Source organism: Schistocerca nitens, chromosome 2, assembly GCF_023898315.1.
Source record: "Schistocerca nitens isolate TAMUIC-IGC-003100 chromosome 2, iqSchNite1.1, whole genome shotgun sequence".
Classification (NCBI taxonomy): Eukaryota; Metazoa; Arthropoda; class Insecta; order Orthoptera; family Acrididae; genus Schistocerca; species Schistocerca nitens.
The window spans coordinates 747,343,111-747,355,280 of record NC_064615.1 but is presented as its reverse complement, the minus strand read 5'-3'; the positions used below and the strand labels follow the sequence as shown (position 1 = coordinate 747,355,280).

The 12,170-nt window shown below is 39.0% G+C and overlaps 1 protein-coding gene across 4 annotated transcripts in view; it reads right to left on the bottom strand.

Annotated features, from left to right (window-relative positions):
- Nucleotides 1-12,170, bottom strand: part of LOC126234603 (aladin-like) — an 80,736-nt gene that overhangs the window by 48,607 nt on the left and 19,959 nt on the right. For 3 of the 4 annotated variants that reach the window (XM_049943327.1, XM_049943323.1, XM_049943325.1), the window contains exons 3-4: nucleotides 5,850-6,000; nucleotides 5,218-5,423 (exon numbers count right to left, since the gene is read on the bottom strand). In XM_049943327.1, the coding sequence (XP_049799284.1) occupies nucleotides 5,218-5,423; nucleotides 5,850-5,966 (323 nt within the window). In that variant the 5' untranslated portion in view covers nucleotides 5,967-6,000. The remainder of the gene's footprint in view (nucleotides 1-5,217; nucleotides 5,424-5,849; nucleotides 6,001-12,170) is intronic. The other variant, XM_049943324.1, reaches the window with a different exon arrangement.

The window sequence follows — 12,170 nt, the reverse complement described above, 5'->3', positions numbered from 1 at the left end:
TAATCATAAATTTCCCACCACTTACACTTAATGAAGTAACTTTACTGGAGAGGGATGGGGTGTAATTGAGATATAATTTGGCTTTCAAGCAATTTCTACAAACATTCTGCAATTAATTGTTCTGCTCTGTTCTCCCTACTTCTCTGGCAAAAGCCAAACGTTGGAACAACTTGTGCCACTAGTGGTTTGTCTCCTAACACTACACACCTAATAACAACTATACTGTGTGTATTCTTGTTCATAGTCACATTATCAAACGAAGCGTTGGGTGGGGCTAAAACTTCAGTATTAGCTCGAGCAGAAGAAAAGTTGTCACTGAAAAATCGGAGCTATGTTAGCGCTCCAACTGCGGTGCCTCTAGCAAAAAGAGTATGAACTATATGGAATCGTTGGCATACTATTTCGTAAAAAAAAAAAAAAGATAACTGTATAAACTTTGGTTTGCACGAAGATGTCAAAGTGATGAATGGAGAACAGTTTTTTGGGAATATATAGCGATTTCCGAAGTAGTGGTTAGGCTGGGAGATAATAGCAAAGCTGAAACAACTTAAATACAGTCACAATTGTTACACACTTTTGGCACTTCCTTCAGGATACATTCTGATTTCTAATGTGTTGGTTAGGATTGGATCTAACCACACAACTAAAATTTAAAAGCACATTCTGCTCCTTATCATGTCTTACAGAATTATATTTCATTATATTGCCACACATCCACATACATTTAACTTCATTATGACATTTAGAGAATGTAATTCTGTCACTGGGTCTGCCATCTCATATAATCATCAACACCAACCATCGTTGACTGCTCTCCAGTACTTCACAGTTTTCTTAAAAACCCATTTTTTGCCATTGATAAATCAAGTTTTATGATTTGTCATAGATTTAAGTGTCAGGAAGTCGTTTCTGAAAGTATTTGTATGGAGTGTAGCCATGTATGGAAGTGAAACATGGACGATAACTAGTTTGGACAAGAAGAGAATAGAAGCTTTCAAAATGTGGAGCTACAGAAGAATGCTGAAGATAAGGTGGGTAGATCACGTAACTAATGAGGAGGTATTGAATAGGATTGGGGAGAAGAGAAGTTTGTGGCACAACTTGACTAGAAAAAGGGATCGGTTGGTAGGACATGTTTTGAGGCATCGAGGGATCACAAATTTAGCATTGGAGGGCACCGTGGAGGGTAAAAATCCTAGAGGGAGACCAAGAGATGAATACACTAAGCAGATTCAGAAGGATGTAGGTTGCAGTAGGTACTGGGAGATGAAGAAGCTTGCACAGGATAGAATAGCATGGAGAGCTGCATCAAACCAGTCTCAGGACTGAAGACAACAACAACAGATATACACTCCTGGAAATTGATATAAGAACACCGTGAATTCATTGTCCCAGGAAGGGGAAACTTTATTGACACATTCCTGGGGTCAGATACATCACATGATCACACTGACAGAACCACAGGCACATAGACACAGGCAACAGAGCATGCACAATGTCGGCACTACTACAGTGTATATCCACCTTTCGCAGCAATGCAGGCTGCTATTCTCCCATGGAGACGATCGTAGAGATGCTGGATGTAGTCCTGTGGAACGGCTTGCCATGCCATTTCCACCTGGCGCCTCAGTTGGACCAGCGTTCGTGCTGGACGTGCAGACCGCGTGAGACGACGCTTCATCCAGTCCCAAACATGCTCAATGGGGGACAGATCCGGAGATCTTGCTGGCCAGGGTAGTTGACTTACACCTTCTAGAGCACGTTGGGTGGCACGGGATACATGCGGACGTGCATTGTCCTGTTGGAACAGCAAGTTCCCTTGCCGGTCTAGGAATGGTATAACGATGGGTTCGATGACGGTTTGGATGTACCATGCACTATTCAGTGTCCCCTCGACGATCACCAGTGGTGTACGGCCAGTGTAGGAGATCGCTCCCCACACCATGATGCCGGGTGTTGGCCCTGTGTGCCTCGGTCGTATGCAGTCCTGACTGTGGCGCTCACCTGTACGGCGCCAAACACGCATACGACCATCATTGGCACCAAGGCAGAAGCGACTCTCATCGCTGAAGACGACACGTCTCCATTCGTCCCTCCATTCACGCCTGTCGCGACACCACTGGAGGCGGGCTGCACGATGTTGGGGCGTGAGCGGAAGACGGCCTAACGGTGTGCGGGACCGTAGCCCAGCTTCATGGAGACGGTTGCGAATGGTCCTCGCCGATACCCCAGGAGCAACAGTGTCCCTAATTTGCTGGGAAGTGGCGGTGCGGTCCCCTACGGCACTGCGTAGGATCCTACGGTCTTTGCGTGCATCCGTGCGTCGCTGCGGTCCGGTCCCAGGTCGACGGGCACGTGCACCTTCCACCGACCATTGGCGACAACATCGATGTACTGTGGAGACCTCACGCCCCACGTGTTGAGCAATTCGGCGGTACGTCCACCCGGCTTCCCGCATGCCCACTATACGCCCTCGCTCAAAGTCCGTCAACTGCACATACGGTTCACGTCCACGCTGTCGCGGCATGCTACCAGTGTTAAAGACTGCGATGGAGCTCCATATGCCACGGCAAACTGGCTGACACTGACGGCAGCGGTGCACAAATGCTGCGCAGCTAGCGCCATTCGACGGCCAACACCGCGGTTCCTGGTGTGTCCGCTGTGCCATGCGTGTGATCATTGCTTGTACAGCCCTCTCGCAGTGTCCGGAGCAAGTATGGTGGGTCTGACACACCGGTGTCAATGTGTTCTTTTTTCCATTTCCAGGAGTGTACTTACAGCAGGCCAATACAGTTTGAAGCCGTATACAAGCACATAACATAATTTAGGTCCAGGCCTTGCAATCACTTTTGCACATCTGATTAAATTTTTCATTTGCACATCAAAACTTTTGAATACAAGTGTCAACTAGGAAACTAGACAAAAATAAAAATAAAAAAAAAGACACCAGAGGAAACTGAAGCACACTATAATTTTGGATTTTTCACTAAAAAGTATGAACTACCAATGTGTTAATGAATTGTAATACCTGTGCACTTGCTTAAAAAATATAATTCCCACAATTTGCATTTTCCTTCAACATGAATAATTTTTTAAAGTCCCCTGAAAAGTGTAAAAGTAGTGTCCACTGGATGTACGATTGTGTATTTAAGCAAATTAGTTTGCTAGCATCTTACAACACCATCTTTTGAAAAAGATAATACGATAATTACTTGGTGATCAGTAAAACCAGTAATAAAATAACTTGTGTACTTTTAAGCTGAAACATTCAATTAAAATTGAAATAAAAACAATTTGAGATTTGATTTGTATGGTCAACAGTTACCACATGGAGAATTTAAGTTACACAGAATTGCCTCATATCGTGTAGGGCTCCGCGAGCACCCAGAAGTGCCACAATACAACATGTCACGGACTCGCCTAGTGTCTGAAGTAGTGCTGGAGGTGTTTAAACTCAGAAGAGTGTTCCTGGAGCCACTCTGTAGCAACTCTGGACATGTAGGCTGTCGCATTGTCGTGCTGGTATTGCCCACAAGTCCGTCGGGATGCACAATAGACATGAATAGGTGCAGGTGATCAGACAAGATGCTTACGTACATGTCACATGTCAGAGTCGTATCTAGATGTGTCATGGGTCCCATATCACTCCAACTGCACACGCCCCACACCATTACAGAACCTCCACCAGCTTGAACAGTACCCTGCTGACATGGACGGTCCACAGATTCATGCGGTTGTCTCCATATCCGTACACGTCCATCCACTCAGTACAATTTGAAAATAGACTCGCCTGGCCAGGCAAAATGTTTCCAGTCATCAACAGTCCAATGTTGGTGTCGACAGACCAGGCAAGGCATAAAGCTTTGTGTCATGCGATCAAGAAGGGTACAAGATAGGGCCTTTGGCTCTGAAAGCCCATATCAGTAATGTTTCATTGAATGATTCACATGCTGACACTTGCTGATGGCCCACCATTGAAATCTGCAACAATATGCAGAAGGGTTGCACTTCTGCCAAGTTGAACAATTATCTTCAATCATTGTTGGTCCTGTTCTTGCATGATCTTTCTCCAGCTGCAACAGTGTTACGGATTTGATGTTTTACCAAATTCCTGATTTTCAGGGTAGACTCGTGAAATGTTTCAAATGTTCATGTGGGAAAATCCCCACTTCATCACTACCTCGAAGATGCTACGTCCCGTCGCTCGTGCGCTGACTATAACACCACATTAAAAACTCCTTTAAATCTTGATAACCTGCCATTGTAGAAGCAGTAACCAATATAATACCTGCACCAGACACTTGTCTTATATAGGTGTTGCTGACCACAGCACTGTATTCTGCCTATTTACATATTTCTGTATTTGAAGACGAATGCCTATACCAGTTTCCGTGGCACTTCAATGTAAAACACTGAAACAGATGAGCAGAATGTCAATCATCTTTTCAGTCTGTGGAGATCTTGCAGGAAGCAGATCTCTCAGAGTACATTCTATAGTGTCTCAGGACACTCCAGACTGTCAACACAAAACTATGTGAAAATTGTGGCAGCAGCAAGCAAGAAGCAATAAGTAGAAGGAAAAGTACAAGGACTGCTCCAACGGAAGCAAAGTGCTACCTAAATGAGCATGGACCAAAGACAGAAAGTATGGCTCGGTGAATGTAAAGTAGTAATATGAAGTTACATTTCTTTAAAATTTCTCACATGAAACAGAAAAATGGCATTATTATAAGCTCCCCAAGCTATATTGATTTCCATCTTACACACTGAACTAACTAATTCTATCTATAAAAATAAAGATGACTGGTAGATATACACTAGACAATTTTACAACTTTGCCTTGGCTCGAAAACAAAATTAAAAATAAATTAGTCAATCAAAGTTCATATTACATCAAGTGCAAAATATTTTACAACTCAATGTAAGACATCTACACTTCTGAATTACAATTGGTACCAATACCTTAGAAACATCTTATGGCAATAATTTTAGTCATATCATCTTTTGGGAGTTTTAATGGTTTAAGTCTAGTAGAAACAAATATTCTCTTTCTTAACACACTTTCAGCAAGTCTGGATAGTAAAAGAAAATATTTGTTAATATAGAACATTTAAACAAACTTTTTTTTTACTTTGATGACATGAGTTTTTAAAAATTAAGAGAGAGGTTTTAATAGCAAGTACAAGAACAAGAAGCAGCCAATGGACACAAAATTACCTCCATGCCAGAGATGAAATATTCTTTTGATTCTTATATTTGAGGAAAGGCTTATGCTTTGAACCTGCAGTGTAAATATGTACTGAATCATCACGAACTGCAACCGCTAGTTTTGTGCAGTGTGGGTGCCATGCAAGACACCTGACTGGACTGCGACTCCAGTCTCTTGTCTGAGAAACAGCAGCAATTAGATTTGTTCCACTCTCCTGCACATTAAAGACAGAAAAAGAACAAAAGTGACTAACAAACTAAATACTACGCTATTAATAAACAAATCAGATAATCATGTATTAATTACACACCAAGATCCTTTTCTTTCTTATTCTTCTTCATTCAAATGAGATTCAATAAGTCTGCCACATTTTTTAACATTACTGTGATTAAGTGCAGTTTTTTGTAATAACATAACCAAAACAGATCAACAATGGCTCAAATACAAGTTATGAAGTTAATGTCTGAAAAGAATTACATAATAGCATTGCCTACAGTAATCCAGAACAAACCTTTTGTTGTGACTTAACAAAAAATGAATTCTACATTTTAAACTCCAGTCAGTTTTCTTAACATTTATAACAACATTACACGCCTGTGCTGAAGTTAATAAAAGGACCACACTATTCAGGTAAACTCACAGTCAGCCGTGGGTGAAAACGATTTCTGAGGCGAATTATAATATCAGAAAGTTTCAGCATACTTGATGCTGCATACCGAACCGTGGGGTGTATGTTTGGATCATTTTGGTCTGCCATCAAATTTAATGCCTCCAATAGTCCATGTTCATACCTGTAACGAATATGGAACAGATTAATTGCAGTGCATGAATACTGTAAGCACTCAATATCATTCTGATTCCGAAATGATTAACATTAAAAAATTGTATCATTTGATTTTCTTGTCTTTCTCCCTCTTGTTTAATTCTGTTTCCCTTTTCATCAAGGATGCACTTCCCTATTTATGGGACCACAATAAACACTAGACAAAAATAATCAGCATATGGCTGCCTATGATTTTCATTAACCAGGGATCTCAAATCCACAGTTTATTTCCTTTATCAGTTCGCAGTAGGGAAAAAGTAGTAGTCCAGTAGAAACTTAGTTAGAATGGAGGAGTGAGGAAACAGTTGGAAGGAGGGAGGGAATACGTAGCAAATAAGAGAGAGAACCTATGGTCAACAAAGACACTCCACACAGAGATATCGTAACATAAGGAATGGAAATTATGACAAATGATGTTCCTCCAGACTGTTAAGTCTGAGGTAAATGTGTAAACAATAATGTAGGAGAGATGGTCAAATAATAAACAAAGAGATGAAGTCTTTGCTTAGTTAAGTTTAGTTCAGGAAACATTCAATAGCCTGTACTACTAATAATATATAATAATGTGATAATGTGTTAATTTGTTATGATGCCAATATATCATTTACTGCATAAAAAGATATGCAACTATGCGTGAGTAATTTTCAAATTTATTCTTAGAAATATTTGCCATATTTTTGCTCTAAAAATACAAAAATACAATATAGCACCACCTTTCATTATACACCATTTAAGACCAAATCTGGATCTCTCATGAGGAAACTTCACAAATTTGTCCTCATATTTTAAGAGAAGAAACACTTCAAAATGTCAGCCTAAATAATTAATCCAATGTGAAAATTTGGGCCATGATTCTGGTTAAATGCAGTTATGATATTCTGCATGTACAGCATTTAAACACACACATACACTAATTGTCACTCGCTCTGTCCCACTGCAGCTGCTTAATGCCTGAATGTGAAGTACTGTGCAGTGGAGCGAATAAGAAGTTTATGAAATACCGTTTTGAGATTCGTAGCATGCTTTGTTCATTATGCCCAAGTGCACAGCTTCTAACCTTTAGTTGGTGCCAAAGATCTCCTTGCTTTGATCATTTTTATGTTGCAATAAATACACAAATGCAGTGTAAATGAACATGTCATAAAAACAGTGGCATTGTGACATTTAATTATTAATATCCCTTTGTGGATTATTTTCTTTGAATTTTCAAACTAGTGCTGTTAAAGCGAAGTGCATTTGTAGAAGATGGGCTGTTCTTCAATGTAACTGCCAAGATTAAATTGTAAATCAAAAAACCATTAACTTCATTTCATAATAATCCTTCAATTGCTTAGGTTTATTCATTTTGATTTTAGGTACATATATAATTACAGAATATCAGTACGAGAACATTGTTAAAATAAAATTGAACATATATGTGGGTCAGGTTGTCATATTACATACTCATTTTACTTACTATTTTTTGCATAAAAATGTGTTTTTGACCAGGATTTCAAAACACAATGGGCTGACATGACCACTGCTACCCCTTCTCTTCTCACAAATAGGAGAGCTCTGGTTGTCACTCCAGTGTACAGTACTTCGCATTCGAGCATTAACAACTGTTGCACACAGCAATTTACAAGTTGTATTTTCAAGTAATTAGTGGGTACTATCAGAAATATGGTCTACATTTTTGTGAGAGATCAATTGCTGGAACTGATGTCTTGCAAGTGTGCTTTTTTTTTCCTCCTTAAAATATGAGGCCCATTTGATGATGTTCCCTTGTCAGTTACCTTTACAGTTCCTGCAAGACTATCACCAATTCAGTTTCTTTCTCTTTTCCTTCTTAATTTTCTTTCAGTATTTTGTCTTGTCTTCAACTATTGCTTAAATGTGCAGTTACGCCTGCCTTTCAATTTTTCTCGGCGTTCATCTAATACTTTTCTTTCCATTTTCGTGATACCTTATTTTTTTTACTGATTTTATATTTAATATTTCTTAGTCATACGTGCATTTTGGCCATATTGCTGTCTTTTAGTTATGAATATTTGTATTTATATTGATTGATTTTCTATTATAAACATCTCTTGAGTGAAATGTGGGGTCCATCTTGTAAACTTACTCTGACAGCTCTGTTTTTTTCCCTTCTTTTTACTTCCACATACATAAATGTCTGTACTACATAAATAATTTGTGCTTTTTTTTTTTTAAGGCGATTTCTAGTCCTGCTTATTCTGTTGGTCTGGCACCTGGGAACAAGCATCTCAAAAATAGTGATGCTGGCCTGTTGTTCATGTGCTACTGTTGAGTGTATCTAATAGCAAGGGGCGGAAGGATGGTGAAATAACAAGTAGGTAACAAGGTGTTGGACATCCACATCTCATCACAGAATGTGAAGCTTGCTGGCTTGTCTACTCTGTAAAGCAGGATAGGTAGCAATCTATGACCAATCTGAAGACTAAGTACAATGCTCTGGTGGAGGCACAAGTGTTTTGGAGCACACTGTTCAGTGCACATTAATGAACATGGGGCCTCTCTGGAGACAACCCATGAGTGTTCCCATGCTGACCCAGTTAGACCATGAATTGTGACTGAAATGGCCATGGGATGATCAATATGGACGAGGGATCAATGGAAACGCGTTGCCTGGTAGGAAGAATCACATTCCTTAATGCACCAAGTCAATGGTCACATACAGATATGCCACCATCCAGGCAAATTATTGCTCTGAACACAAACTATGCCATGGACGCAGCCCGGTCGGGCAGTATTATGCTATTGGGAGCAACATCCATAACATATTTATTGTCTGTGGGCGGATAAATAAAATAGTAAAATAAATAAATAAATTTTGCTTGGGCTTCCATGGGACCTGCAGAAGTAATCAAAGGCAGAATGACGGCATTTAATATAATGAAAATCAGCTAAGTAACAATGCCCATCACATGATCTTCACAACATACTATGGCGAAATTTTCAACATTAATGTGTTCCAAATTGTTTAGACTTTTATGAACTGTTGATACACGTTTTAATATGACATTTTCTTCTGCATAAGATTATCGGACATGCTTTTCAGTGATTACATGAGTAATATATTTCCTGCAGTCGAGCCATGATCTCTGATAGACATAGTTAAGAGTGACATATCAGATGAATTCTCACTTTAAAAGGGCATGTTGCAATTCTTCTCTTGATGAACCACATAACATGCCAGATGGAAAACCAAACATTCCTTTGCTGAGTTGCTTTCAAAAATCTTCAGTGACAGTTGTGTATTGGTTTGAGTTTCTGTGGCAATACGCGGAACACGCAGCATTTTCTTAATTCTATTTTCCAGTTCCAAAACTCTCAGTTCTTTTGCTAAAACAGTCTTACTAACGTCAACATGTGGCTTACATATGATATCAACAAAAATTACAGGAACATGTACAAACTGACGCAATGGGTGATCAGAGATCACATAATGTGAAATTACAGGCAAGTGAAGCCTGATTAAATTTTCTCATCAGAAAACAGCTGAATTCTTTTTCTACAGTTATTTAGGTATATAAACTACTTTTAATAATTACTCTAAGTTCTCTCTAAAACAAAGGTGTTCATTTTATTGGCAGGATGACTATAAATTTCATTACTGTTCTGTGGGTGTCTGCATTTTTGTACAATGTGCTTTAGGAAAAAAGAGTAAGGTGTCTACACTAAACCATTCACATCCCCTAAGAATATGTATGTTTCTCATGTGACAGGATTAGCCATTATTTTTTGAAGCCCAGGGTACGCCCAATTTTCATGTATGTTTCTGACACAAGAATATTAATAATCCCTTATGAATGATTCCATCAAGTGCCTAACCGCGAGGCAGCCAAGCGTGCTATCTCATACACTCCCAATTAAACATGCCCACATATGCTTCTCCTCCCTACCGGAAGGTCATGTCACATTGGTAGGAAAATAAAAACCACACGCAGCAGTGTCTCGGCTCACCTAACCTACTTTGCGTTTGGGAACAGAATACACCTGGATGTAGAAACCCGCCTCGCCTCGTCTCTCTCTCTCTCTCTCTCTCTCTCTCTCTCTCTCTCTCTCTCTCTCTCTCTCTGTGTGTGTGTCTGTCTGTCTGTCTGTCTGTCTGTCTGTGTGTGTGTGTGTGTGTGTGTGTGTGTGTGTGTGTGTGTGTGTGTGTGGTAGAGTCTTATAGTTTTTAATTCTCTGAAGAATTTTACACTTTCCTTCTAAGAGCTACTTTTACTGTAAGTTATTTTGGAACAGGCTATTCTCTGTTTATTTTGTAACCACAAAACTTTTAATTTGTTACATCTCAATGATGCTTTTTAATTATTACTGCATCCAGTACAAGTTCAACTTGTACACTTTCTTGGGCAGAAGAAATACTGGCAGACATCGCAGCTTCTGTGTATCACATACTCTGTGACATGATCTCTTTTACACTTTGCTGGAGATTTTCTTTCTGTAATATTTTCAGTAGGCTTTCTTGGAAAACTGAGATATAAATGAGAAAGAGCTCCTGCTTTTAGAAACAATTTTTCTCTTGGAATTTCAACCTGCTTACCGTTGATGATAAACAAGTCTGCTTTCTTTACAGGTTCCTCTGTGAAATGAGAATTTTACACAAAACAATTGAGTTAGATATCTGCCTTTTACAGAATTTCTCTCAGCCATTTCAAAAATTCTATTTGGGATCTGACACTTTACTTTCTCTGTAATTCCATCTGCAGGTTGGAATGAAATGTGTTTTTTTTTTTTTTTATTCTTCTCTTTTAAATGTAACTAGAAGATCTAAGTTACTTTATTACCACAAGATTTGTATATTCAGTGTTCATATACAACACTGTAAACAAAAACACCACTGAGAATTTCAACAGACTTACCCAATTAAATAAAATCATCCAACATGAGTCTCTGTCGAGAGAGTTGTTTGAAGTTTACAGGACAGCCACCTGCCCTATATTAACAGTGTTAACATGTGTCAAGACAGCGCATTTCCTCCATTCTATTTACTACTTCCAGCACGATAAACATATGTATCTCAAGGCCAGGATTGTGATGCAGTAGTTTGAGGAGCACGATACTGAACACATGTTTATGTCTTGGCCACCAAATTTGCCTGATCTGAACCCAATGGAACACATCTGGATCTGGAGGTGCCATTGGGCACCAGCTCAGTGTCAAAAAAATCACCAGCTTCTAATTTATACGAGTTGCAACAACTGTGCTTAGACATCTGGTGCCACATATCTCCAGAAACATGGCAAGGATTTGTCACACTCATGCCATGTAGAATTGTTGCTGTATTGCATTGAAAGGTAGAAAAACACTATCAAGCAGGTGGTCACAATATTTTATCTGATCAGTGTATACACTGTCCATCCAAAGAGTTTAGACTGGTTTATTCCTGGCTTATAAGTGACGTCAGGGCAGTAACCATGGTAGCAGCTAGAACTAATAACTGTAAACAACAGATGTGCATTTGATCAGTCAGTTGCGAGCAGGGAGTGTTAAGCAGTGGACATGTGGTTTTAGTGTGGCAGTTGTTGTGACACAAATTGCAATGGAGCAACATCTCTAAATCAAGTGTTAAAAATATTCTCCATAATGTTTTTAAGAATAGAATACTACATGCAAAGCATGTCCTACACACTTTGACACCTGAACGAAAAACAATAATGTGTTGATATCTGCCAAAACTTAATTGAAATGCAAAACACGGACAATTCTTTTCTGAAGAAAATGATTACAGATGATTATCAATATGAACCTTCCACAAAGTGACAAAATGGAGATATTCACAGGATGGTCATCTGACAACGAAACTTATATTCAAGCCAATGTGAGAAGCAAATAGAACAACATCCCAAAGACAAACTTTTCTGACCATTTCATATGCTTGTATGAATGTTCTGTGCATTGTACTCAAGCAGGGGGAGACTATGTAGCATATCTGAAGCATTAAAACTACCATCTTAAATTTTCTTTATTTTTTTATTCATCCAGTTTTGAAACTTTTTGCACTAAAGGATTACCTATAGAACATTCTTTTAAGGAACAGAAGAAACTAAAGATATTATTCAATTTTTTAAATTTTTTTACTACCTAAGATCCTTTAGATCAGTGGCTAAGTTGTAAATGATTTTTATA